This window comes from Lepeophtheirus salmonis, chromosome 5, assembly GCF_016086655.4.
Source record: "Lepeophtheirus salmonis chromosome 5, UVic_Lsal_1.4, whole genome shotgun sequence".
Classification (NCBI taxonomy): Eukaryota; Metazoa; Arthropoda; class Copepoda; order Siphonostomatoida; family Caligidae; genus Lepeophtheirus; species Lepeophtheirus salmonis.
The window spans coordinates 7,930,316-7,958,010 of NC_052135.2; the positions used below are offsets into that span (position 1 = coordinate 7,930,316).

The 27,695-nt window shown below is 33.6% G+C and overlaps 6 protein-coding genes and 1 long non-coding RNA gene across 11 annotated transcripts; 4 read left to right on the top strand and 3 right to left on the bottom strand.

Moving 5' to 3' along the window:
* Positions 1–2,460: 2,460 nt before the first annotated feature.
* On the top strand, positions 2,461–6,843 carry LOC121118525 (regulator of G-protein signaling rgs-2). 2 transcript variants are annotated; one of them, XM_040713108.2, is made up of 5 exons: positions 2,461–3,205; positions 4,835–4,903; positions 4,968–5,032; positions 5,100–5,266; positions 5,349–6,843. In XM_040713108.2, the coding sequence occupies exons 1-5, from the start codon at positions 3,099–3,101 to the stop codon at positions 5,583–5,585; spliced, it is 645 nt and encodes a 214-aa protein (XP_040569042.1). In that variant the 5' UTR covers positions 2,461–3,098; the 3' UTR covers positions 5,586–6,843. The 2 variants fall into 2 exon arrangements, with proteins under 2 accessions (XP_040569042.1, XP_040569043.1); XM_040713109.2 differs by having other exon boundaries at positions 2,557–3,205; positions 5,409–6,843.
* Positions 6,844–6,956: 113 nt separating this feature from the next.
* Positions 6,957–12,974, bottom strand: spn-E (spindle E). Its single transcript, XM_040713102.2, has 13 exons — positions 12,791–12,974; positions 12,077–12,676; positions 10,752–12,022; positions 10,451–10,690; positions 10,220–10,397; positions 9,296–10,170; positions 9,021–9,242; positions 8,679–8,966; positions 8,462–8,619; positions 8,037–8,398; positions 7,723–7,968; positions 7,452–7,665; positions 6,957–7,389 (listed from the first exon to the last, which is right to left on the bottom strand). The coding sequence occupies exons 2-13, from the start codon at positions 12,503–12,505 to the stop codon at positions 7,151–7,153; spliced, it is 4,722 nt and encodes a 1,573-aa protein (XP_040569036.1). The 5' UTR covers positions 12,506–12,676; positions 12,791–12,974; the 3' UTR covers positions 6,957–7,150.
* Positions 12,975–13,282: 308 nt separating this feature from the next.
* Positions 13,283–22,836, top strand: LOC121118522 (prolyl endopeptidase). 2 transcript variants are annotated; one of them, XM_040713104.2, is made up of 9 exons: positions 13,283–13,397; positions 13,488–14,074; positions 14,141–14,554; positions 14,615–14,780; positions 14,826–15,427; positions 15,480–15,764; positions 22,156–22,297; positions 22,458–22,577; positions 22,640–22,836. In XM_040713104.2, the coding sequence occupies exons 2-9, from the start codon at positions 13,761–13,763 to the stop codon at positions 22,769–22,771; spliced, it is 2,175 nt and encodes a 724-aa protein (XP_040569038.1). In that variant the 5' UTR covers positions 13,283–13,397; positions 13,488–13,760; the 3' UTR covers positions 22,772–22,836. The 2 variants fall into 2 exon arrangements, with proteins under 2 accessions (XP_040569038.1, XP_040569039.1); XM_040713105.2 differs by lacking the exons at positions 22,156–22,297; positions 22,458–22,577; positions 22,640–22,836 and adding an exon at positions 19,583–20,009 and having other exon boundaries at positions 13,299–13,397.
* Positions 17,632–19,018, top strand: LOC121118524 (galactosylgalactosylxylosylprotein 3-beta-glucuronosyltransferase S). The gene has a single exon (XM_040713107.2). It carries the CDS (start codon positions 17,632–17,634, stop codon positions 18,646–18,648), a length of 1,017 nt encoding a protein of 338 aa, XP_040569041.1. The 3' UTR covers positions 18,649–19,018.
* On the bottom strand, positions 18,092–21,917 carry LOC121118521 (uncharacterized). The gene is made up of 6 exons (XM_040713103.2): positions 21,021–21,917; positions 20,710–20,921; positions 20,182–20,647; positions 20,014–20,115; positions 19,646–19,941; positions 18,092–19,509 (listed from the first exon to the last, which is right to left on the bottom strand). Exons 1-6 carry the CDS (start codon positions 21,741–21,743, stop codon positions 18,957–18,959), a joined length of 2,352 nt encoding a protein of 783 aa, XP_040569037.1. The 5' UTR covers positions 21,744–21,917; the 3' UTR covers positions 18,092–18,956.
* On the bottom strand, positions 22,830–26,008 carry LOC121118523 (F-box/WD repeat-containing protein 1A). 3 transcript variants are annotated; one of them, XR_011779965.1, is made up of 3 exons: positions 24,463–25,637; positions 23,429–24,129; positions 22,830–23,003 (listed from the first exon to the last, which is right to left on the bottom strand). XR_011779965.1 is itself a non-coding variant. In XM_040713106.2 (2 exons), exons 1-2 carry the CDS (start codon positions 25,405–25,407, stop codon positions 23,527–23,529), a joined length of 1,548 nt encoding a protein of 515 aa, XP_040569040.1. In that variant the 5' UTR covers positions 25,408–26,008; the 3' UTR covers positions 22,830–23,526. The 3 variants fall into 3 exon arrangements, 1 of the variants encoding a protein (XP_040569040.1); XR_011779964.1 differs by having other exon boundaries at positions 22,830–23,066; XM_040713106.2 differs by having other exon boundaries at positions 22,830–24,129; positions 24,463–26,008.
* On the top strand, positions 25,997–27,361 carry LOC121118527 (uncharacterized). The gene is made up of 2 exons (XR_005864486.2): positions 25,997–26,219; positions 26,280–27,361. It is a non-coding gene; the product is annotated as an uncharacterized lncRNA (long non-coding RNA).
* The last annotated feature ends 334 nt before the right edge of the window (positions 27,362–27,695 follow it).

Consider the following 27,695-nt stretch of genomic DNA (forward strand, 5'->3'; position numbering starts at 1 on the left):
TATACATCTTCTTCTATCAATCAAGAACGTTATCATTCCCGCCTTTATTATTCAATATTAATATAATAATAGATGGTGATAGTCGATAGAGAACTGCATAAAATGCCTAAAATTTCGTTGCCTTCTGTCTAGATTTATGAAAATGGAGGCCCAGGAATTTGGAAAATACTTACCGGATGAGAAACAGATAGGTTGTCGGATTTGTCGATATAAATGTGCCTCTAGTACCCTGTCTAGAATTACACGCCACTCATTATCCTCATTTCATAACAAGAGTATGGATATTCATCTAAAAAATAAAGTTAATGATGAATACATCATGTCATACTTTAACTCTGATCTCACAAAGATGTTTATTGCATGTAATATAACCTTATCCATTGCTAATCATCTACGTTCAAAAAATTTATGGAGAAATACACGGGTAAACCTATCCCTTCCCGAGGAATCATTATTAAATTAATAGAAGATGTTGGTACTGATGTCATTTATAGAAATACATATAAAAATGTTTTGAGTCATCCACACCAAATAACGATCAAGTTATCAGTAAAAAGAATAAAATACTTACTAATTTCGAAATGGAACTCTGAATTTTGTACTATCTAACAGTAAGTATTCATTTTTCTTATAAATCTAATCATAAAATATGATTCTATTTTAGCCAAAATTATCAAGAATTATGATACGCAACTCATTCAAAGGCAAAAAAAAAGTGCTTAAATGGTCACAACAACGGGAGTAGTAGCTTTGGATGGTTTGCAACTGCAACTTCCACATGAAGAAGAGGGGAGATTATCTTTTTTGATTAAACTCCACGTCTCACTTGTGTTTTGCAACCTAAAGTTATGACATATTTAACTGGATTCCAGTGTCAGAACAAGAAAATATTATTTTGATAAATCTATTATTTCAATATTCTGTATATATAGTTTATTGTTATTAGTTATATGACTCCAATTGTTTAATTTTGTATATTTAACATAAATGTATGATGGTATATTTTTTATTATGTAGATTATATTTAATTAAAGCCTTCTATTTTAAACTTGGAACTTCAAATATATTTCGAAATACTCTACTTTGTCGTTTCATTGGCTATTATTCTGAGAATAAGGTTCATAATGAATTACAATTTCATGGAGTGTGACGTTATAAAATCTACTGTAACGGATAAAAAACTTCTAAGTCAATTATACGTAGTATATCTTCATTAAACATTTTGCTAATAAATACTTTCGTTATAATAAAGCAGGCAGATGATAATCACATCAGTATTTTTAACAATGATACCATATGTATTTTTTCCCCCCCCTTCTCCTTGCACGCGTTTTTCTCTACAATATTATCAACTTTACTAACAATATATTTTGTCTTCCATAAATTTACAGAATATGATATATATTTTAAAGTCATTTATAGGGAAGTTATATATTAATAATATACAACAATCCCTCTTCCTTCATGTGTAAGTAAATAAATAATATAAGTAAAAGTTATATTCTAAACGATACTCTTTTAATTGGTTTGGAATCGATATTTACTGAGAACTCTTGATCCAGCGACAGATACAATTGCAAGAAAAAGAAACAAAGAAATTACGATGAGCCCTATACTGGACCTAGGTTTTGAATGAATGATGAAAACCTTGAGTGTGGTGTTGTTGTTAGTTACATATTATTTGCATGTAGACTCTAGAAACAGCGTACGTAGGGAGAAAATTCAATCCATGCGTGTACCTTACTTTCTCTACTCCCTTTTCTTCTTAACAAGGCCTTCCCCCCCCCCTTACTCTTTCTCCCACTCCCCTCTGACAACTAGAATATATATCAGCATAATATGTAACCAATACATATGTAATCTAAGTTTCCCTTTCTGAGGCCTAAATCCATCATAACACCACCACTAGCAGTAACCAAACTAACAACAAAGTCAACCAATTACGACTTGTCATCTCCAGCCTAAATGGAAAAATCCTTTTAATTACATTACCATTATATATTGAGATGAATGCTTTATGCATCTTCATTGGAGGATATGTAATAATACAATATTCTCTGATAAAGGCCCTTTGTTATAGTCAGAAGAGGATGCATGCAAATAGTATTCACATAAGAAGACTTTGTGTTAGAAAAAGGAGAGATAGAATACATCTTAATTTACTCATCATTTGTAGGACTGCTTTCTCAAAAAATAAATAAATATCCCCGTGAGCATCTCCATAGTTTCTACATGGAATTAATTAAGAAGAATGGTTAAAAACATTTAGATTTCGGTAATTTATGGAATTATTTTGAATATATACATGCAGGAAAATATGATCTCTTTTTTTCCTCTTCTTTCACCACACGCATCGTGCTAGCCTAAAGAAGAAAAGTACGAAGGGGAAAGAAAAACGCCCGCCTTTTCCTTTTAAGAATGAATAGCCGCTAGTACACGGATATTTTTTATTAAACACACACACTCGGACGCACTTACTTACTCAACACGCTCGTTCCCATTTCTTTTTAACATCATGGAAGGCCTATGTACTAATGGGCTAAGTTAATTTGCTTTCCTTCTCTTCTCTTCTTTTTTCCCCCTAGTTTATTTCTTGTAAAAAAGCAGCCTTGACAGTCTCAGAGTGGAAACATTCAAGTAAAAGGTTGCTTTCTTGTGCTCGTTGTTAATTTGTGTGACTATATGTATATATACGTAACTTTTTTCCCTTCTTGAAAGAGGGAAAATACAACAGCAATTCAAGAAGAATAAAAAGTAGCATAACACTCTCAATAAAATTAAGGAATTTAAGACATATATTTATAAACGGTTATTTATTCGGATACATCGATTTTTTTCATTTGTGAGAAGAGGAAAAAAAGTTAGAAAAGAAAACAACTGTGAAACGACCCTCCATTAGTTAATATATGTAATATCACTACTGATACTATCTTTCCTGTCCTTCATCCTTATAGCCAGACTATATAGGATTTGCATCTATATACTCCTTTTCCTCCAAGAATACGTGTTCCCTGGGATTGAACCCAAGACAAAAAAATAAAAATATAGGGGGTCTAAATCCGAATGAAGATACCCGAAGTTCATTTCGGCAATTGTCGATGTGCACTTTCGGCATAAGAGCCTATAATATGGCTAAACAATCTCAGCAAGAGAAATGGAAAGGAGTCTTTGGACGATTAAAAAATTGCAAAAGATATAAAAAAGGGTAAGTTGAACTTGAAGCCATTATTGACTGCTGTTCATGCTGATTTATGATTGTAGTTAAACTCTGTCACTCTTGTTCAAAAAACAAAAAAACAAAAAAAGAGTTCAATAAACCTTAGTTAAGATAATGATTTTGCAGGAATTCTTCTCATGCTTATCAAGGATTGTTGTTCCATTTCTCTCTTTCCATCTATGTACATAATATTTTCTATGAAGTGGGACTTGTGTATAATGTAGAGCATGTACAAGTTGTAACTGGTATTATTAAATGTTGTACAAGTTGTAACCAAAAAATGAGATAAAGTACATACAGGACTTGATGTGAAAACCTTATAACACTTTAATATTCCATGGATGATCGATACTGTCGTTTTTGACTATTTGAATACAAATGACTAAAATATAAGTTTTCTGTGATACATTATTAGGTTCCAATGGCCAAAGTTATATTACTCATAAAATATAACCATATAATTTTAAGTGATCAAAATGAAATGATACCATCCATAAACAGTCTGTAATTAGAATGACCAATGTTGTAATTGAATAAGTCGTTATAAGATAAAGAAATTGCCAAAATTAGTCCTTATTCATGTACTATGAATCAAATTTTATTTTGTCATTTGGAATGGATATATGTATTATCGAAGGATATAATATGATGTAGAATCTACCTTTGAAGAGACGAGTTACGTACCTTCTACCTAATCTAAATATTATATACAATACATCTATCACTTTGTATACGTTTAATCTCTTTTTATAATATGTAGACATATTTTCCAGATGAGTAGCAGATTTATATTATTATTATATATATATAAATGAGACATTTTAATCATGCGAAATCGATGGATTTTATTTTTTGAGGAATATATATATAGTCTCTAAGTCTATGTATAAAGGTACGAAGAATGGAATCATGTCATAAATTACAAGTCCTTCTTAAAAGAATACAGCTATATATAACTCTAACTCCATTAAGCCCTGACATTTGAACATTACTTTATTATTATTATTTGTTGTTGGTTGTTGTGCTTTAATTAACTCTTTAATGTCATGAGTCGATCCTTCATGGTATATCATAAATAAATAAGTATAACATATACTTACATATCATAATCAATTTATAATTATTAATTACTATTTAATTTGAAGCTCATTATCCTCTGTACATTGTACTTAAATACAATTATTTCAACTATCTCTGGCAAAAAGTTGCTCTGAATCAGCGATCCAGGGTGCTCCATTACGGTTAAAATATATGTGTACATATATTATTATGGGTTTGTATCATTTGCTTACTAATGGTGTAATGATTATCATTAACTAATTAACTCATGTTTTTAATACTTATTTGATTACTTTAAAGATTTACGCTCTTATTATTCCGTATACTATGCAGTATGCAAGGCATTTACATCTAATTAAAGTAAATTCAAGTGGATAGAATTAAATAAATCTATACATATCTAAGACATATTTGAAATTCTTATATTTTTTGTATGTATTTTACTGTCTCCTTTGCAAATCCTTTCTCCATGATATGCAATGTTTTGTGCGCCTTCGATATTTTTTAAGTAGTATATTATTATATCTTCAAATCACCATAATATATTATTTCTTTCAGATTTTCCGTGAAGGCATCAAATGGCTCATTAGAAAGTACGTGCGAGTTTATGAAAGATGTTGAAATTGGGTAAGTACGAATCATTGTCATTCATTGTTCACATCAATTATAATGCTCTTAAACTTTTTTTTAGAAATGTATCCTCTCGGGAAATTCGTGCATGGGGTGACTCATTTGAAAGACTCATGAGTAGTGATAGTAAGTACTTAATACATAGCAGAAAAACAAATAACTAAACAAATACCTTTTATTCTTTGCTTTACAGGTGGTCGCAAAGTGTTTCGTGCTTTTTTACGATGTGAATATAGTGAGGAAAATATTTTATTTTGGTTAGCGTGTGAGGATCTGAAAAATGAACCAAGTCCAGAACTCATCGAAGAAAAAGCAAGAATAATTTATGAAGATTATGTGTCCATTCTTTCACCCAGAGAGGTATGTTATTCTTATCCAGCCTCTTTAAAAAAAAAAACCATATACTTCAATCAATCAATGAGGATGTATTATATAATTACAGGTGAGCTTGGACTCACGTGTTAGAGAAATCATTAATCAAAACATGATTTCCCCCTCGCAGCAAACCTTCAATGAAGCTCAACTTCAAATATATACTTTGATGCATCGGGACTCTTATCCACGATTCGTCAATTCCTCAACATATAGAGACTTATTAAAAACCTGCGGGTCCAACCCTAATGACGAAAATGAAGACGGGAAATCTATTCATAATGCTTCGGAGCTTTCGTCACGATAATAATTGTTTCCATGCCTTTTTCCTTTGGACTTATTTTTTGGTTTAGTAATTATGAATTATTTATCCCAGATAATAATAGTTATCTACTATTACTACAACAACAAATACTACCATAGCATAAGTATAATTCCCTCATTGAATGCCTATGTCTTCTTCCTCTTCATATTTACTTTTGTTTCTTATTGTCATTTTATTTTTTAGTAGTGATTACCCACTAAATTAACAATTTTATATTAGTTATAACTGTCTGCCTCTATGTAATTATTATTGATCCAGTTTGTATGTACTATGTACTTGCAAGCTTGATCATACTTATGAACATTACTGTTCGTACATTTCAGGGTCGTCGGGAAAAGGGGATCTCCAATTTTTTTTACAATATGCCCTTTTTTCATATATTTTCACTTATTAATAATAAAAAAATGAAACTATATTTTTCTCCACTTTTTGCCCTCTTTTTCAAAGTTAAAGAGACTTTCCAACAGCCCTGCAATTATGTATGTACGTGATTAAAATGATAGATACATAAACCCCCCAAACAAATAAATTGAATATTCTTCTGTATTCATTCAGAAAAATAAAGTAATTAATTTTAATTTTGTTATTTGATCCCTCTTTTTAGTAAGAAATAATTTTAGAGATAAATAATTATGTCTAATCATTCATTGATTAGCAGATACTGGGCAATGTTGATATAGATGCATACATTTATGTTATTTCCATAATCAACAAGTTCTTTGAAGTCTAAAAAGGCATTTATTCCATTATTTATTGACCAAAGTCTAAGAAGTTTTGTTTTTTGTGACAATGTACAAAATATGTTTTACGTTCATTATTTATATGTTGTGCCAACACATACCAAAGACATATACCCAAACCATGTTTCTTCTCTCTTGAGATAATAACCAAAGAAGTATTACGTTTTTTTTTTCTTTATGTCATGAAAATTTCAATCCCTTTTGAGTTATTACTATACAACAGACATATATAAATATAATTTTTTTTTTTCTTTATACAAATAAAATTATCCAAAGTCTATCTCCAATTGTTCTCATCATTTTTATCTTTTCCAGAATTTAAAAATTCTATATGTTTACATGATTCCATGTAGGTACATATTAAAAAAATCCGAAATACTAATTTTTGTCATTGTAATTTATTAAAAAATAAGTTTATATTCGAATACATTTACATGAAATATACACAAGTATGTATATGAAGAGACATTTCTCAAAATAAAAATTAAAAAAAACCTCAATCTATTTCTATATTCATTTCACGTTGCCATTATTCTTGCTTTAGGATATCTTATCTATGGCTTTATTCGACTACTAGGAACAAATGAAAGAAAAGTGAATACTCAGATAACAATTCCAAGACAACTGAGTTTGAATTTATTTGAAACTCGTCTTCAAGATATAACTATAATTTAATGTAAGAGTTCGATTCTACTCTTAATCATTCGTCATAAAACATATACATACTATTTAACATAACAACAAAATGACGACGCTCAGTAATTTTGATTATCATAAAAACTGCATCTCTCCCCATAATTTACTTAATTAATCCATTTCTCGAACGAACTCTTGCCTCATTTCCAAATGATGTTCCTCCAAAGAATGAGCAACAACTTCATCAAAGTTATAAAATAAGGGCTTCAAATTACATAATGGACAAAAAATTTCATGTTCCATATTCTCTTTTCCATTCAATACATTTTCAAAGGCCTTAAAATCAGCAAGCCTTGAAGTTTCTCTATACCTTTTCCAGAAATTGGTTTCTCTATAAGTGTGTAATAAGTCTAATGAATAATCAAATATTAGTTAAAAGCTTATATATAATTGATGGGATCTATGTACTCACCTTCACAATGTTCAAGAAGACCATAATAATCTTGGAATGTTTCTCCACCTGGACAAAGTGGACACTTTAATTCTGTTACATCGAATGAAAACTTCTTATTTTTGAGATATATAGCAATATTCCGTAATTCAGAGGATATAATATCCTCTTCAGTTTTGCATTTTAATTGTAAATGATCGATGAGCTTGAGATACCCATTAAAAATACCATCATGCTTAAATAAAAATAGATTTTATCATTCAGTCTTCAATTTATAATGGAAAATATTTACTGGAACTTTAATTAATAGGTCTTCCGGAGTAACAGCCCATTGATAAGCCTTAGGAAATGGGATTTTATCCATGGCTTTCCTATTTTTTGACATAAGGTGATTAAGATATTTATCAATGTTGTCATGGCACTCTCCTAAGAAAGTAGGGTGAGTATAACGTGGTTTAATCTGATTTCTTAACGCATCCAATGATAAATCATAATTTCCGACTTGACGACTCAGAACATAATTAATAGAGAATCGAATCTATAAATCAAAATATGAATAATTGAAAACTAGTCATAATGATATTGATACTGAAAAATTAACCATACTTTATTAATATATTCTATATCGTCCATGTCAATCATGGCATCAAATTCGATTTCCATATCATGATCCTTATGATAAGGTACTCTATTTGATTCTCCACTGATTGCGTTAGTTACTTTTTTGTTCCAATTACTTGGTCTATCTCCAAGCCCAACTATCGCACCAGTTAACTTAGTTCTATCTGTGCTATAACGTAATTCAACTCTAGGGCCGAATATCATAGACATAATTGAGCCAAATGCAGGTATAGCAGGCATAAAATTAGTTGATCGCAAGGAAAGACGATCTCCAGATGAAGTAAGATTGACAACTCCAGCCACAACCCAAAGATCTATATCTTCATTTGGAAATTGCTTTAAAAGAACTTAAAATATAAAAAAAAGTATACTAAAATATTTAATAAATCAAATATCATGCATTTAAATACCAGAATTGACAGAGTCAGAGCATATATTAACTAACTTTGACGATCCTAATTCGTGTAGACAATACAAAGAAGACTCCAGAGGATGAAATGGTCCTTTAAGATAAATTGTCTCCCTTTGATCACATTTCATTAAGTCATCAAATTCATTTTTATAGAAGCTACGAAAAATAAATTACAATAACGAATTGTATTATATTCATCGCATAAGTATTTTTACTTTTTCGAAACATATTCCAAGATTGAGACGCTTTGACTACTGTCTAGAAGAGTGTGGCACAATTGGTTTCTAATTTTATGACTTTCCTCACTCATATACGACTCATTGGAATGACACGCATACGGAGTTTCACCATTAGGCTCAGATTTGAGCCAGTCATTAATTGAAGCTTGATCTTTTTCCGATATCAACTCAAGTGAAGCAAACGGTTCATTATGGGACTTAAGTACAACAGAATATACGTGAACCTTAACTTCCGCTGATTGTTCATCAACTTTGGATTTAAAACTAAAAATAAAGTAGTTAATTCACTAATGAGTGTATTAAATGTAATATCCTTACGCATTAATGGAGGCTGAACTCCATATCATATGCTTATTACGAATTGGATTTGCTTTAACAAAGCTTAACATTGATTCAACTGCCAGCACAGGTACTTGAATAATAGAAGGACATTGTTTGATGTCCTCCAAGGCAACTTTGATCAATTTGTCGACAGAGACAGTTGATTTATTTCCATAATCGATAAAAAATACATCGACGTGTGGAGAATTTTGAGAAAACCTACAAGACAAAACAAAAGTTCACAAAAATCTTCAAGTTGCTTTAACATGTACCTCTCCAATCTGCATCTATAGAATTGAGACTCTCCAAATTCGTCTGTGAATTCAGCAAGATACAAATGATCACTTTTTAATTCCTTATTAGACTTGACGTATCTAGGGCTTTGATGACTTAATGTTTTTATAGAGTCAAAAAGCTCCCTAAAAAGATCTCTAAAGTTCTTGGTATTTATAAAGTGTACATAAAATGAATTAGGGTCATTAACATGTACAATATTGACTTTGGTAAAGGACTTTCCAACTAGTGGAACTTCAAAATATCCAATTTTGCTTATTGGTACTCCGTCATAGCCTAAATTTTCTTGACAAAGTTTGTATTTGTACTTTTCGAACTCCAAACTAGCTCTGTTTGGAGGATAGACTAAAAGTTTGAAAGATTCTCTCTCAACTTTTCGCAATTTCACTCCAACGAGAACTTGCTGCAAAACGGTACCATTTAATCGGTAACTGCATTGTTTCTCAATTAGACTTTCATAATTTCTTTTGTTAAAAGATACTAAAACTTTGGAGCCATTTACTTCTATTCGAATATTTTCATCTGCTGGTATGAAGCCATTAAAAAAATTCCTTATTTGACCAAAATATAAAGGAGCGTAGGGAACTTGTTCATTTGGGAAGCCAGTAAAATACAAAGTATTTCTGTGATCTTTTCCGTAGATTGTCTTGTTCACTTCTTTAGAATCAAGAGAATTTTGACTCTGAATAAAATAGTTAGGATAAAATGCTCCAAACATAACAATTCGAATTAATAAATATTTCTGATGTTCTGATTTCTTGTTGGAAACATTAGGACGTGGAAAAACTTGTATACCATTATGCAATAAACTGGCTTGAATATCGCGTATGGTGGAATGCATCTCTTTCAAGGCCTATAAATATAACCATAATGAATTACATTTTTATATTTATAATTGTTACTTTTAGTTCCAAGAAATTGGAACGACACCAATTAAGTTCGTTTTCATGAGGATTTGATTGCCCTATTCCTTTGAATCTACCAGTTAATAATAAATTTTGCCATTTTTCATAAGCCAATTTAATGGCAATACCATCTGAAAAAGTTCCATCAGACCACATGAGCTTATATTCATATGACCTAAATAATTAAATATATGAGACAAATACATAATTTAAATGTGACTACAGAACTTGGCCCTATTATTGAAAGAATTGACAAAAATAGAATTGTGTGACATCCCAGCCGCAATTATAACAGATTCATGAAGTATATTAAATAAATGCCCCAAAACAATTAGTTTCCCAATACGAACATCCACCGGAAGAAATGCAATTACTTCACCAAGAGTTGTTAAGTCACCATCTTCCCGCATTTCTTTACCTTTGACAGTAGAAAGAAGCGCTCCAATTTCTTTCAAGTGCATAACGGACCTACAAATATATAAAAAACATATACATTTGATCAAGAATTAAATTAAAAAATAATATGTACTTATAAACATTAGATAAATCAGGAGGATTCATAGCAAGAGCTAAAATCTCTTTAGGAGGGCCCTGGTCGAGAAGCTTTGTACTTAGAATAACTTTATCAAGAGGTGCGCGAAGGATCTCGGGATCATGATACTGAACTAAATAATTATCATAAAATTCACGCGATATTAGTCTGTAAACTCTTCCCTCAGCAACCCTTCCAGAACGACCTTTCCTTTGCTCTAGACTACTTTTATCCGCCCATTCCAGACGAAGTGCTACATAATTTGTAGACTTCTCAGCTCGAAGATTCTTTGTAAGGCAAAAGTCAATAACATACACAATGTCAGGGATTGTAATTGAAGACTCAGCCATATTAGTTGATAAAATGATTTTCCGGATATTTCTATTGTTATTTTTTTCAGTGTTATAATTTCGAAAAATTAATTCCCTTTCTTCAGATGGGATACGAGAATGTAGTGGTACGATTTTCCAAACGGATCTAACATCCCTACTTTTAAGCTCAACTAAATGATCTTTAACTACTTGGATTTCATATTCTCCAGGAAGAAAAACTAAAACAGCTCCAGGAGCCTGTTTATAGCTAGTTGAATAATTTTCAAGCTTATCAAGGTTTTCAATCAATTTTCGACAAAGAGCAATACACTTCTCATCTAATTTGGGTTCCGGTTTATTCGCATTAGGACCAATGCCTTTGCACTTAAAAACACGAATCAATTCCTTGTTGCATAAAAAATATTCATCAATTTTATATGGAGTTCTAGATCCTCCGACCTTTATATGACTAGCAAGATCTTCGAAGTTATTGACCCGCCATGAAAAATATTTTCTTAGATGGTAAGGATCACATGTGGCAGACATGAGGATCAATTTTGTTCCTCTTGAATTTGTAAAAATAAACTTTTTGACAAGGAGTAAGACAAAATCCATATCAATATCCCTCTCGTGAACTTCATCCAGAATTATATGAGTGAATTCATGCGTATTCCTTTGAGAAACAAGGATTTTCAGAAGAATTCCAGTTGTACAAAAAAGCATTCTCGTATCTTCAGAGACATTCTCTCGATCTAAACCCACTTTATATCCAACAAGCCCGCCCAACTTAAGTCCTCTTTCATCACAAATACGTCTCGCAACAGAATGTGCAGCTATCCGTCTGGGTTGGGTCACAATAATATTACAATACATATTATTGGAGAAACAATGATCAAATATAAACTGTGGAACTCGCGTGGTCTTTCCACAACCTGTAAGCCCAGTTATGATAGTCACCTACAATTATCATAAGGATAGAGATTGGCTTCAGAATAATTCAAGTACACTTACTTTATTCGCTTCAATTTGCTTAATTATATGATCCCTTTCTCGATCAATAGGAAGAATCGTTAAGGGATACCCTATAGAATTGTTATAGGTGTTGATTGCATCCATGGATAAACTCTTTTCATCCATATCGTTCGTACTCATCCCATTCGAGACTTCAGAAACGGATTCAATATCCATCATGTTGGATACCTGTTTCATCCGAAGTGGAGTGTGTTTCGAGCGGCGAATTTCTTCTTCTTGACGGCGTCGGTATTTTTTAGAGTATGAAGTTCCACCTTGTAAATCCTCCTGTTCCTTATTCATATCCTTCCAAAACTTGGAAACTTGAGAGGGTGGAACATCAGGAGTTGTAGAAGAAGTACTTAACCTTTCAAAAGGTTTCGATAAATCAAAGAAATCCAGGATATGATCAGAACCCCCACACGCCATTTTGTCTTCGCTTAATTTAAATTCAAATTGTCAATTGAAGCCCGAGCTAAATGGAGATTGCCGATGGGTCAGCACTCAGTCCATTTGTTGCTACTTCTAGAAATTCAAAGTACTTCCAAGTTGCTCTGCGATTAGATGATATTTAGCTGGACGTTGCTGGCTCGACGGCTACTAAATAATTTATAAACAGTAAATGCTATTATTTTTATTCAAAAATTGGGAATTGCATCATTTTGTGGACTTCGCAATATATGATATTTAATATTAGACTGGATAGGTACATACTTTCCTCTTGTCTTTTCACAGAACCCAGCATTTTTCTGACTTCACTCTCAAATAGATGCATGTCCAATATGGAGGATTTTCACAAAGAGCTACAATGTATTTGATCTGTGAATAGTAATCCTCAACATTTTTGTACAATCCTAGAAACAGAATCTGCAAATTAAGATCTTCAAACTTTAAAGACTCTCCTTTTCCTAATGAAAGGTTTTGTGTTCAGAATTTTTACTTGGTCATAGAAGATATGGGTACGATTGAGAAATAAATCATGCAAACACATTAATTAGTTCATGGAGTACTCTAGAGCAATCCTTGATTAATGTCATGGTCCTTTACCAAATTAGGATAATTCTAAATTTACATAACATTGACATAAATTTTTTGAACACAGGATGATTAGCAATGGATAAGGTTATATTACATGCAATAAGCATCTTTGTTAGATCAAAGTTTAAGTCAGACGTGATGTGTTCATCGTTAACTTGATTTTATACATGAATATCCATACTCTTGTTATGAGATGAGGATAATAAGTGGCGTGTAATTCTAGACAGTGGACTAAAGGCATATTTCTATCGATAAATCCGACAAGCCATCTGTTTCTCATCCGGTAAGTATTTTTCAAATTCCTGGGCCTCCATTTTCAGAAATCCAGACAGAAGGCGACGTTATTTAAGGGATTTTATTCTGTTCTCTATAGGCTATCCGCATCTAATATTATATTAATATTGAATATTAAATGTGGGAATGATACCGTTCTTGATAAAAGATGATGTATATTACTAAATCAATGATGCCATAAGTATTTCTCCTCGCACGCTTTTGTATTCTTAGCAAAATGATCAACTTAGAGTGAGTTATCGGCTCCCCTAGAGTAAAGAAATTAAATGAGTCAGTGACGTGGGTTGTTTGTAGGTGCTGCTGCTGTTTGCTATCTGGAAATCAAAATTCCGAAAAGCACTAAGTCCCTGTCATGTGGTCTGAAGAATCTGAATGTCCAATTCAATATCCTACTCCGAAGAGAGAAGAATCTGTAGTGGATACTCCTTTTCCAAATGTTTCCGTCCCGGACCCTTACCGCTGGATGGAGAATCCAGATAGTGAAGAAACGAAGAAGTTTGTGGAAGAGCAGAACGAACTTTGTCAGTCTTACATCAAGGGCTGCAGTTTTCGTGAGGAAATTCTTTCTCAGCTCATTCGTTTGTGGGATTATCCGAAGTGTGGTGTACCGCGGCGAGAAGGGGAAGTGTATTACTTGCTCAAGAACAATGGGATTCAAAACCAAGAGTAATGAGATCCTTTGACAATGCGAATTTTTGTACTTATCCCTATTTTCTCTAAATTACTTCTTAGTGTCCTCTACGTTCAAAAAGATTTGGAATCAGAGCCTGAAGTCTTTCTAGATCCGAATCTCCTCTCGGAAGACGGGACCATTAGTCTTAACAATTCAGCTTTTAGTGAAGATGGATCCTTATTTGCATATTGCTTATCCACGTCCGGCTCGGACTGGGTAGAGATTCATTTCCGCAATGTCACAACAGGAGAAACATATCCAGAAGTATTGAAAAAGGTTAAATTTACTTCTCTTACTTGGACACACGACAACAAAGGGATCTTCTATAGTTGCTACCCAATGCATACTTCGGGAGCCACGGGAAGGAACGCAGATGCACTTACTAATCAAAAGCTCTACTACCATCGGATTGGAACGGATCAGTCTCAGGACATTTTGTGCGTTGAATTCACGGAGCAGCCTCAATGGATTATGTAAAGTAGTCATTCTTTGGAGAGAGGGAGTTTTACTATATTTTGTATTTTTATGAATAGGTCCTCTGAAATATCTGATTGCGGACGCTATCTTTTTCTTTTTGTTTCCAAGGATTGCGAAAATAGTTTAGTGTTTTATTCGGATTTAAAATCTCTGCCTGAGGGAGAAGTTACCAAAAACTTAGCAATGAAACAAATTGTCTTTGAGTTTGAATATGAGTTCAAAGTAAATTGACTTTTTTTATATATGCAATCTAATAATTTTATTTAGTACGTTACAAATACAGGGCCAGTGTGTGTATTTCAAACGAATAGAGGTGCTCCAAACTATTGTTTAATTGAAATTGATTTAGATGTTCCACCTAGAGTAAAAAAAGCAATACTTTATAAACAAAATTGGAAGGAACTGGTAAGTGAAAAAATAGAAGATGTTCTCATTTGGAGCATGTGTGTGGATGGCGACAAACTTGTCCTGTGTTATATGAAGGATGTTGTCAATACTTTCAGTGTCAATGATTTAAAGACTGGAGAATTCAAGTTTCAAATACCCTTACCCATGGGGTCAGTGAAGTCTGCATCTGGAAGCAAAAAGCACAAAAAACTGTTTTATAAGATGTCTTCAATGATTAGTCCTGGTGATATTTATTGGGTAGATTTATCTCAAGCGTCATCCTATGATCCTCATTTATATTTTGAAACTAAAATTGAGGGGTTTGATTCAAGTCTCTATGATGTAAAGCAAGTCTTTTATAATTCAGAGGATGGAACTAGGATTCCCATGTTCATTGGCTCAAAAAAAAAATACACTAGAAACAATATTACTCCATGTTTGCTCTATGGTTACGGGGGATTCAATAGATCCATTACACCTAGGTTGATATTTACCTATTTCATTATACTTTTTTACTCTTTTATTATATTATAGCTTCTCCATTACAAATCTTTTTTTCATTAAACACTTTGGCTATGCCGTCATTGCAAATATCCGAGGAGGTGGAGAGTATGGAAAAATGTGGAATAATGATGGAAAGTTATTCAAAAAGCAAAATTGCTTTACTGATTTTCAATATGCTGCTAAATATCTCATCCAGAAGGATTATACATGCTCAAAAAAGTTATGTATAATGGGAGGCTCAAATGGAGGTCTCTTAGTTGCTGCTTGCATAAATCAAAAACCTGGTTTATTTGCTGGAGCTGTGGCTCAGTGTGGGTATGTACAACAATTATTTTTTTATTAAAAAATTAATATAATCTGAACCAGAACATAGATATACATACGTGAATGATTAAAATTACAGAAGTGTCATGATCGACTTTGATAAGATTCGTATGACATACAAGATTAACGAGGTAGTTTGGATAATAATAATTTAAAGGCACGGTGGAGGTGGTAAATATTTTTCCATACATTATTAGAGGAGTGGGTAGATATATAAATATGGATTTGGCATGTGGCCGATATCTTGTATTGTTGCTTTATAGTTAATTCCTTTCTCTACATCCCAATTATGATTTATCATGGAAGATCCAATGAGTCGCTAAAGTTTCATCAAAATTCATAACCTCTTTTAGAAAGACTTAGTTCTTGTATTCTTCAATAACTTTTTAGGAGTGAGGAAAATACGAAGATAGCTACGACCGTAGGACTGAAAGACATACCATTTACTCCTTTGGACGTGGAATAGTAAAAAAGATCAGACCGATAAAAAACTAATACTGAAAGGGGGGCACAGACAAGACTAAGAAATCAATTGGATTGCCTAAGACCCAGTCTCAACACAAGTACATACTAAAGGACTCTAGGGAATGAGTGGACGAAGGCTACGTTGGAGGAACATGTAGCAGTCTCTTATTTTAAGCCAATCAGAATTGATAGCTACTAAACTTCCTTTCCTTGAGTGTCCATTCTTTGCCTCGAGTCCTTTAGTACGGGGATTCTTTTTGTAGCGATGTACCACTAGTAAAATATTTATTAAACTTCAGTACCCCCTTACCAGCAGAAAGTATTTTTAGCTTCAGTGACAAGGGTGTCTGCAGGATCGTATTTTGGAGGAACGGCTTGGTTTTTGGAACTTTTTCCCAAAAAAAAATTCAAAAATACATAGTTATTCTCAAAAATCCAAATATACATAGTTATTCTCAAAAATCCAAAAATACATAGTTATTCTCAAAAATCCAAAAATACATAGTTATTCTCAAAAATCCTTAGGTATTCAAAAAAAAATTGGAAAAAAATCAAAAATCCACACACATTATCAAAAATTAATTTCCAATATTCAATTTCTTTAGAAAATTTTCAAATATGAAAATTTCTTAATTGGGAGGGGGGGACTACAGCCCCTCGAGCCTACATCCTGTGAACGTCCCTGAATTATGTAACATTAGTTAAATATTCTTTCAAAATCGCAAGTACCCCTGGAGTGCCTCCAAGTACCTCAAGGGGTACGCATACTCACATTTGAGAATCACTGCTTTAGTACATACTACTTGGATATTTAAAAAAAAAAAAGAAGTTGCTCACTAGATGATAATTAACGCAAGCCAAGTATTTTTTTTCTTGTAAAATCAGATTATTTAACTATTAACTTTTTTTTTTTTTTTGCTATTGAAAATATGGATAAAAGAATTTCCATAAAATTATGTATAACAAATTGTGTTCTCGGGCATCTTGGAGGAAAATATATTCAAGTAAAAAAAAACTTTTTTTGAAAATTGTAGCTTGGGATTGCATTTAAAACAAGTGTTAAATTAAGTACATAGCCTTGAGTCGAATAAAAAATTGTTTCAAAATACAATTATTAGTTAATCGATCCATCATATATCGTCTCTATAAATATTTTATAATTTAGTATTCCACCTAAGTCCTAGAGTACTTCATCTTATCTTTCTAGTTACTATGCTACTCATTGCTAATTTTTATTTGTTTATTTGGAACAGCATGCGATATATTATTATAAAAATCTAACGTTAACTTAATTAGAGAAAAATAGAAAAATATCAATTATTATGTGATATGAGTGCGCGTGCATTGAATGAAACTAGTTTTGCTTCTTGTGACGTAATAAAATGTGTTATGAATGATGAGAACTCCCATCGGGATCCACTCTTGTTTTGGAAGTTATCGAGGTTTTCTCATCCTAATGAGTGTTTTAGTGACTCTAACATTTTTGTTAGCCTCCGTTTTACCCCCTGTGAAACTAGAAATGGATGTTATGGAGGAACATTATACCCAGTGCTCGGCCCCATCTCCTATACTCAAAAACCATTCTGTCCCTCTTTTGTACATCGTAACACCTACTTATACACGTCGTGAACAAATTGCCGAGCTTACACGTCTAGGACAAACGCTTTTACATATCTCAGACATGCATTGGATTCTCTCAGAGGATGCGCATGAATGTTCTCCTTCTGTGGCTGAAATACTTGGGCATTTTAAGATTCCTTACACTCATTTAGTGAGTCCAATGCCTTCCGCTTTTCTCCACGATAGATACAAACCGAGGGGAGTTTCTAATCGTCGTGTTGCCATTCAGTGGATTCAAAAATATCATCCTCCATCTCGAGAAGCTGTTGTTTATTTTGCAGATGATGATAATACCTATGATCTCCGTTTATTCTCACAAATGAGACAGACTACAAAAGTATCAATGTTCCCCGTGGGGCTCATAGGCTCCACTGGTTTCTCATCTCCAATTGTCAAAGATGGAAAAGTCGTTGGATTTAGTGACGATTGGTTTGCTGATAGACAATATCCAATTGATATGGCGGGATTTGCTCTTAATGTTGCTTTCTTGCGGGAACGGGGTGGTGGTAACATGCCATATAAACCTGGCCACGAAGAGGATCGTTTTCTTACATCTATGAAGGTTGAATTGAATGATATTACATGTCTTGCTGAGAATTGTACTCAAATACTTGTTTGGCATACTAAGACAGTCTCCGAAAAAGCTCCCAAGTTAAGGCGGCTCAAAAATAAGGACACGTCGCTTTCGCGTCTCGTTGATAATTTGGTGAACAAAAATATGGTTACATTGTCAGATTCTAAAAAATCTAAAACTGTACCTACTTGCTTCCAAAAGTCATGTCCTCGTTAATCCTGTCTTCATCCTTCCTACCTACTCAACTACATTAACCATATATCTTCCTCTGGTGATTGTACTTATCCATATTAATTTCAATGTTAAATTTCCCTTTCAACATTTGCTCATACTTGTATGTTAAGCCAAAAATATATATGCAGAATGTATGTATCTATCTATATAAGTATATATGTATGTAGATAAATGATGAATCCCAAGCTACGTACATAAGAAAGGGGAAATAGTGATAATTATATTTTTTTTTTTAAAAACAAAAAACGAGTCTAAATATTTTATTCAAATCTTAAAATATTCAAATGTATTTAAAACTCATGTGGAGAAACGTATAAAAATATTTTGGCTGCAGCTGAAGCCTGATACCTTCCATGTTGATACATGTCCATCATTAATTCTAATACAATGTCCTGAGGTCCTATAATTGGCTTAGTGAGTGTTACAATTGCTCTAAATGGACGTTTCTTCACTCTAAAGTAGTCTCTATCTACTTTTCCAGAAGATTCTCGCGAAGCTCTCACCTCCTTTAGCGTTAGAGTAAATTTTGTTGTCAGAGTTGGATGTTTAGCACTTTGCATTTCAAAGAGATTTATTCCTCCATTCTTCCGTATATTTATGTTTGAAATGAGTGATATAAAGTTGTATGATATTGAAACAGGTTTTCGGAGACAAGAATAGTCCTGTGATCTACACTTGACAGAAATTCTCCGGCATCTCTTATTGGTTGTATCTTCTTCTGGTGTATAGCCATTTGGGCAAGAAACGTCTGTGCATTTAAATCCTCCTCGAGTATTGGAACAATGCTGATGTTTCTTCTCACACACATTGTTCCTCTCCAGACACTCGTCAATGTCTTGACAACTGTATTTTTATATATAATTATATTTAGTACTGATTCAATGAAGTTGGTAATTTTTATGTTTATGTATCTTAGGTGTGAGTGAAATTGCAACTTATATTTAAGAATAATGTTTTTTGATGATGAGTATAATAGTACCTTCTTGAGTTGGAAGACAAGAGGTATCCGTCAGGACAAGAACATCTATACGAGCCTGGAATATTCTCACAATTGCCTAGACACAAATTGTCAAAGTCTCTACACTCGTCTATGTCTATGCAGCTTCTGCTGTCTGAGCTGAGTTTGTAACCAGCTTGACAATGGCATCTGTATGAGCCCCAAATATTAGTGCATCCTTGTTGGCATATCCCTGGGATTTCTTTACATTCGTTTGTATCAATGCATTCACCTCCAACAGATTTGAATCCAGCTTTACATACACATCTAAATGATCCCTATTAATTATATTTTTTTTATATCTTAAATTATTCTCGAGAAATATATCATGTTTGTTAGGTTTTAATTACTGGAGAATTTTGACAATCTGAATCCATTCCACAAATTCCGGGTTTTATGCATTCGTCTATATCCTTGCATTCTCCCTGATCAATAGCAAATCCATCAGTACACTAAGGATTATTTAGATACTCTTCTATAATTATTGTAACTTAAAATAATATTGACATTTTTCCTACCTGGCATTTATAGCTACCTATAGTATTGAGGCATGATTTGTATATTCCAACACATGCTGCCATTCCAATCAAGCACTCATCTATGTCCTCACATTGAGAATTTAATGGATTTAGTCTTAAACCCATTGAACACTGATTAGTGCATCTGAATGAGCCCATTGTATTTTCACAACTTTGTCCTCTAAAACATAGATCCATCTCGCACTCATCAACATCCACACAACTCCCTGATGATCCAGGTACAAATCCTATTTGGCATTGAATTGGAGCGCAAGTTCCTTCATCATTCAATATTTCACCAATATCGCAACGTCTTTTTTCACAGCGGAAAGACCCTTGTATGTTACGGCAAAGGTATCCTCGACCCAATGAGGCACAATTGTCCATCCCCATCGCACATTCATCATTATCGTCACATCGACCTGTATGTAGATTAAGTGTATAGCCAGTTCCGCAAGTTGTGTACCTAGTTATTAAATAAATTATGGTTTCATTCTATAAGTCATCGAGTAAGAAGTTTAGTGCTACCTAATGCATGTGAAAGAACCCATTGTGTTATCACACCTCTGTGATTCTAAACAACTATGGTGTCCTGTTTGACATTCATTAATGTCCTCACATTGATTTGACATGAAGTTATATTTGTAACCCACTTTACATTTGTTTTTATTGGGCAGAGTCACTTCTTTTTCACACTTATAACTTCCTTCTAAATTTACACAAGTCTCTCTTTTGGAACACTATATGCATTGATACATGCCACCCACACAACAGAGAAATTATTCTTCAGCTCATAATATCAAATAATTTTAATTTTTAATTAATGTGTTTTCACTTACGCTATGTTTATTCTCCATACACTCATCAATATCTAGACATGATAATAAAAAGAATTTGAAACCAGGAGGACAGTTTTGTTCTTCCATAGATTGACACATGTAATCACCTATTGTGTTGATACAAGTCTGTGATGCATCACAGCTATCACTCTCTTCTTCGCATTCATCTATATCATCACATAGGTTTAGTCCCTGATTAAAGTTATATCCCCGTGGACAAGGGTTTCTATTGATGGAGGGTATGATTGACGAAATATCTTCATCCACATTGTCCTCATTATTGCAACATCGCTTAAAAGTTCTTCGCCACGGCTCAGCCAAAGAAGTTCCCATTCGGGTACAAGTTGTCTTGGATACAGACTCTAGCAACATTCCCAATTTGCAGGCTGTACAACATTTGTATGAAGTTGTGGTGTCCAGAACTTGATTACAATTTGGTTTTGATTTTGCATTATCTACACCCATATCGCATTGGTTATTTTGTTTTTGGGAGTCGCAACAAAGACTCATTGCTAGTACACATAATTTCTTTGTATTTTTTGGAATGTAAGTAGGAACTAAAGGTGTTGAACAAATGCCTGTCGGATTTGATGCAATATTTGTTCCCAATTTGCAGCATTTCTGAACGTCTTTTAAGTTAATAGCACAGGCGATATATACTTGGATAAATAAGCAGAGCTTAAAATATGTCACCACTTCATTTTTAGTATAAGAAGACGCCATTTATTTTAATTATTCTATCACATGTAATCATCAGTATCTACTTATTAAGAGTGAAGAGTATATTCAAATAAATCTACGAAATAGTAACTAGTTTATTTTAATTTCTGGGATGCCCAATTCTTATTTTTTTACTTGTCAATGTGGTGCTTGTCATGAAGAGCTTGCAACAACAAGAATAAATAAAATAAATTGGAACAGATCGTTTTAGATGGAGGGTGGGAAATAAATACCTTTGACACATATTTTTATGTATCGTGAACACAATAATTTTTTTCTAGTATTTTTTCATTTATTATCTCGGAAACTGAGATAAAATAATTAACATGTAGAATTCTTACTAATTCTTCTATTGTATAAAGATAAATCGAAATTATTTATTTTATCAGATATGTTATTGTTTCCAAAATTTCAGAGTTATGGATATGCTAAGATTTCACAAGTTTACAATTGGAAATTTGTGGATGTCGGATTATGGAAATCCAGATGAGAAAGATCATTTTGAAAATAATTTAAAATATTCTCCACTTCACAATGTCCGTGTTCCTATAGATAAGGTAATGAGTGGTTTGATTACTATACCATTTAAAAAAAAATTAAGTGTATGTCATATCATCTCCCATATACACCTTTTCTCATATTGGTTAAAGATCCAAGGTTGATTAATTATTGAATCAAGGTTTTAATTAAGTCGTGTTTTTTGTTCCCTTTCTTTAGAATGAACAATATCCAGCGACATTATTGACAACTGCAGACCATGATGATAGGGTAGTCGCTTCTCATTCTTTAAAGCTAATTGCTGAGCTTCAACACGTCCTTGGAGAGATTCCTAATCAGGTATATATCAATAATCAAAGATTTTTTCCACTTGCTTCAATAACTACCGTTTCCTTCAACAGAAAAATCCATTGATGATTCGTATTGAAACGGAGGCTGGCCATGGGGGTGGTACTGCTACAAGGAAAGAAATTAATGAAGTGGCGGATTGTTTCTGTTTCTTAGTTCGGGCACTCTATCACACGTTTAAATAAAACTTATATAATGATTGTTTATTGAGCGTAATTGAAATAAAGTATTTGACTAAGCGAGTAAAAAATCCTTACTTTTTGTGGTATATTTTTTAAAGTAAGACAGTGGACAGTTTAGTACAGCATCGACAAAACATGAGTTTTTCTAGTTTCAATTAAATTCTTAGAAAAATATTTATTTATAAAGAATTATTGACATTATGCAACATTTAAAATAAAGTGATTTTATTCTAAGCTTAAAGGTGGCAAACGAAGGAATGAGATTAAAAAGTAGAAATAAAATAAGGAAGAGCCGCCTCTGAAATAAAAATGCCTTCATAAAATCGACTGGTTGACTAAGTTATCAATTATCTAAAATGTAAGCTCAACCGAAATGAATATATTATAAAAATACTTTTTAACATCCGACAAACACAGGGAAAGAAAGGACGAAGTCGGGTATCGTAGTTAAACTGTATGAATATGCGGTGAGATGAGCTGAGAAAAATATCAAACTTTTAGCAGTCGAGTTTAAGGAGAGGAAAATCGATCACATACTCTTAGTATTATTAAGAAGACCTATAAAGAAATGTCTATTGTTTTCTCTCTATATGAGCTGGTAATTTTTTTTTTTTTTTAAATAAAAAACCCCTTCCTTCGTTTTAAAAATTAGACACATACGTGTAGGTTTTTGAAGGGCATTTGTTTTCCTGAGATGAACAATTTAAAAAGTCCCAAATAAGAATGGTGTCGTCATGAGAACTGGAAACAATTTGAAACTAATCAAATTGTAGTCTAAAAACTCGTCCAGAATGTTCCACCAAAGTTCTAATACATAAAGTTGCCGAGGGTGTTCGTGGATCTAGAGCAAGTGCAAGATCCCAAACTTTTATTTTGCCATCATAGGCCCCCGAGACAATCCTCTTCGAGTCAAAACGTATACATCGAACTAGTTCATCATGACCCTCAAGAACACGAAGACAAGCTCCACATTCTATATCCCAAATGCGAATTGTGTTGTCTGAGCTTCCAGAGACTACGAGACGATCATGATATTGAAGACAAGCAATTCCTCTTTTATGGCCATTCAGTGTCCGAACAAATTCGCAGGTAGATGTGTTCCAAACTTTAATTGTTCGATCACCAGAAGCAGAAACTATGTATTTCTCATCAAAATCTACTACATTCACAGCCGCTCGATGGCCAACTAAAACCCGACGAAGGTTTATTTCCATAGGAGAAACCATATCCCACACAGCTATTGATCTATCTTTGGAGCATGTAACCATCATTCCGTTATAGAACCGTAAATGCAAAACGGCTTCGCAATGATGGATAAGCGTATTAACCATGTCTCCGGTATTTACATCCCAAACTCTTACCTAAAAGAAATGAATAGACAACAACTTTATTAGGTAAAGGCTAAGTTAAGGTTAAGTTTGTTTCAAAAGTAAACCACCAGGAGTTAATGAATCTTTGAAATTATAACTAGTAATATACAGTGAAAAGTATTCGTATTTAGCTTATTAATCCATCTGAAATTGTTCTCTCCTTCAAGAACGCAATTATAATATATACATTCCCACATGTGTATTTTCCGATTATTAATTAAGGAATTCGAAAAAGAGCATATGTCATACAACTTAATTTTTTTATGGATTTGACCTTGCTGAACATAATAAACAATATGCCAAAGAACAGATCATACAACTTACTGTAGAGTCGCTTGATCCAGATATAATAACTTTATCATCATATTGGAGACAGAGAACGGAGCCAGTGTGTCCGTTGAGAATACGTAAGCAACAAAGGGTATTACGATCCCACATTTTAATGGTATTATCCCTGAGTCCAGACACGATTTTTTTGTCATCATACTGCAAACAATAGACGCCCTTTGAATTTTCAGATCTGCAATTAATTCTCTGAAGATTGTGTTTCCCCGAAATCCAATTATTTTCTATCCCCTTAATGTCTTTAATAATGTGTGGATAAAGTCTGCGGTAAAAGGAGTGGGGCGGGTGTTCTTCGCCAGGCTTGGGCTTGAAAAGGAATTTGAGCCAGGATCTTCTTTCAGCCAGTCCTCGCCACAGACTATCACAACTCACTTTGCGCTCGATGAGCTTCTTCCAGAGCATTCCTTCTGAAATGACGCGTGCCCAACAAGTGGACACACATTCGGCAGAGCGAAGAGATTCCGCTTCCAGGTAGCTCAAGATCTTCTCCGCCACATGATCCAGCCCCACTTTGGGCAAGAGTGTGATAAAGTCCCTTTGCAGCATGGGCTTCAAAAAGGCGTCCACGGTGCCATGCTGGTAATGACACATGCCACTCAGCAGCTCCTCCACAAAGGAAATCTGGTCAGACTCGCCCCACGAATGGAAGTGCTCCAAGCAAATCCCCTTTTCCTTCAGGTACCGCTCCTTCCCCTCATCACTCAAGCAGCTCACACTCCCGCTCCGTCCCACGCCCTCCTCCACCACCACTCGCCCAGGACTATCCACTCCAATAACCAAGCCCACACTGCTCTTCTTACACACCACGCTCGGGTACACGCTGCTCACCACACCACTCCGCAGGCTCTCATCACTCTCAATCACACTCCCGGGGCTCAGCATCCGCATACAAGTCTCCTCCGTCTCCATTTTATCCGAATCCATCTTATGGCTACTCTCCTATTTTCCAAGACAACCACGAACTCTTCTTCCTTTTTCCTCTTCTTCTCCTTCTCTCTCTCTCTCTCTCTCTCTCTCTCTCCCTCTCCCTCTCCCTCCCTCTTCACTCCACTCCAACTAACCTACTTCAGGCTCACTTCACTCACTCACTCTTTTGCCCACTTTACTCACTCACGTTTGGATCACTTTCCTTTCTTCTTACTTCAGCTTCGAACGACGACCACGACTTCCCTTCCCCTTTCTTTTATCTTCTTCTCTCTCTCCTCCTAAATCAACCAATCCCGAGACAGATTTCAACGCCGTCGTCTACATGACGTCACACTTTTGTCTGGAATCATTGGCCATTCTCAGCCTTCCCCCCTTCCATTCTTTATTCCCTCCTCCTATTTATTACTTTAGTCACTTATATTCGAATCATTCGGCCAATATTGATTTTTTCCATATTTTCCCTCCAAATTCATCACAGATTTCATTCATCTACGATGATGAGCATTGCGGATGATATCCTCCCATTTCACCTCTCTAAAACATTTCGGCAATAATTCAAATAAATAATGTCTATTTATCAAAACAAAAAAATTAAAATGACGCCAAATCCATCATTCCATGGCCAAACGCCATGCAAACGCATTGTGACGTCATACAAAGAAAGAAATCAAGTCTATGACAAAAGGGAAAAAATTGGGCGTAAACGTCATTGCATTTATTCATAGACTGAGGTCTTTCTTAAGCACTTGGTTCACGCTCTGAATGTGTTAAACTCCTCATATACGTCTCATGCAGAACAATGATAATTGGTAATATAAAAAATTCTCTGTCACGGGAGGAAAAAATATATTCTGTCTTTTTCTTCATAGCATACCCAAGACTGATGCATGAATATGACGTTCAATAACATAAAAGGGAATGTTCTAAGACTCGTGTACTAAAAGAAAAACAACAATTGGCAAGATTAGATGATTTTATTATATCAAACAAGATAATTTAGCTAGCAATTTTGTTAGTTTTATGTATGTCAAAGAGTTACTCTCGCTGCACATGCACAAACATACACTAAACTCAAAAATGTAGCAGAATAAGTTTGCAAACTTTTTTAGACAGCGTCATAGTATTTTACCTATAAACCTATAGAGAGGAAATGAGATGAATAGAACAAGTGGAATACGATACTAGTACTTTTTGATAACTACGAAGTGACAAAGTAGGTGATCAATCTCTAGGGATTGGAACAATGAATTTCAGTTTTACAACTTGGGACAATGTCATTTCTCTCATAACTGTGAATAGCTTATCAAGAGAATGAGATGACTTATGTATTTATGCATTTGGAATGGAATCATCCAATAACTAAATACAAGGAAATATTATAGTCAAATGTTCTGAGAAAATGACAAAAGAATATATACATGCATGTTCAATGTTCATAGAAGAGGTCTTAAAATATTTTGTATGTTACGAAATTTTACAATATCCAATTTGACACTACTCACTGGAGTCGATTGGTTCTCAAAATTTTAATAGTGTTAACCACCTGATAAAATACAAAATCTATCTCCAAGTAACATCATAATAACCAAACATAATACTAATCGATGACTACTATATATACTGTACTAATATACAATAACTAATAAGTAACATAGGCTCGTCTATTTATGACGTTCCTCCACGTATCAGTCACAAGAGTAACACAGTTTAAAAACCACTGTCGTAGACAATACAAAATAATGGTACTAGTAAAACTGCCCTGGAGAAAATTGCCAGTGGAAGATTGTCATGAAAGAAAACTGCCTAGGAGAAAATTGCCAGTATTTTGTTCAAGTTTAATAACACATTATAAATTAACTTAATATTATTAATTGCAAATGTCTAAACATATTTGTTTGTTCCATCCCCTAAGGGAGTACCTTCATGTTTGAGCAATATATTTACAATACAATTTCCTTGCAATTTTTTTAAATTTAGTCCAATCTTCTAAGAAATGGATCGAGAGGATTTGTAAGGAAGGGGGGGGGGAGATAAATAGCTTAGAGCCCCTTAAAAAATGATTGAATAGCCTCCGCCATCAGATTGGCCCGGATGTAATATGGGATTGCTAAAAAATACAGTCAATAAATTAAAGAGCCCCTCTAACACCAAAAAATAGTTTAAGCCTCGGTTTGTAAATTAAAAACCATATTTTTATCAGTGTTTTTACTCCATCTGACTCTTTTTTGCTATGGATGCTACCGTACTGATATGTAATTAATTGCAGTGATTAGGTTCTTGCACTT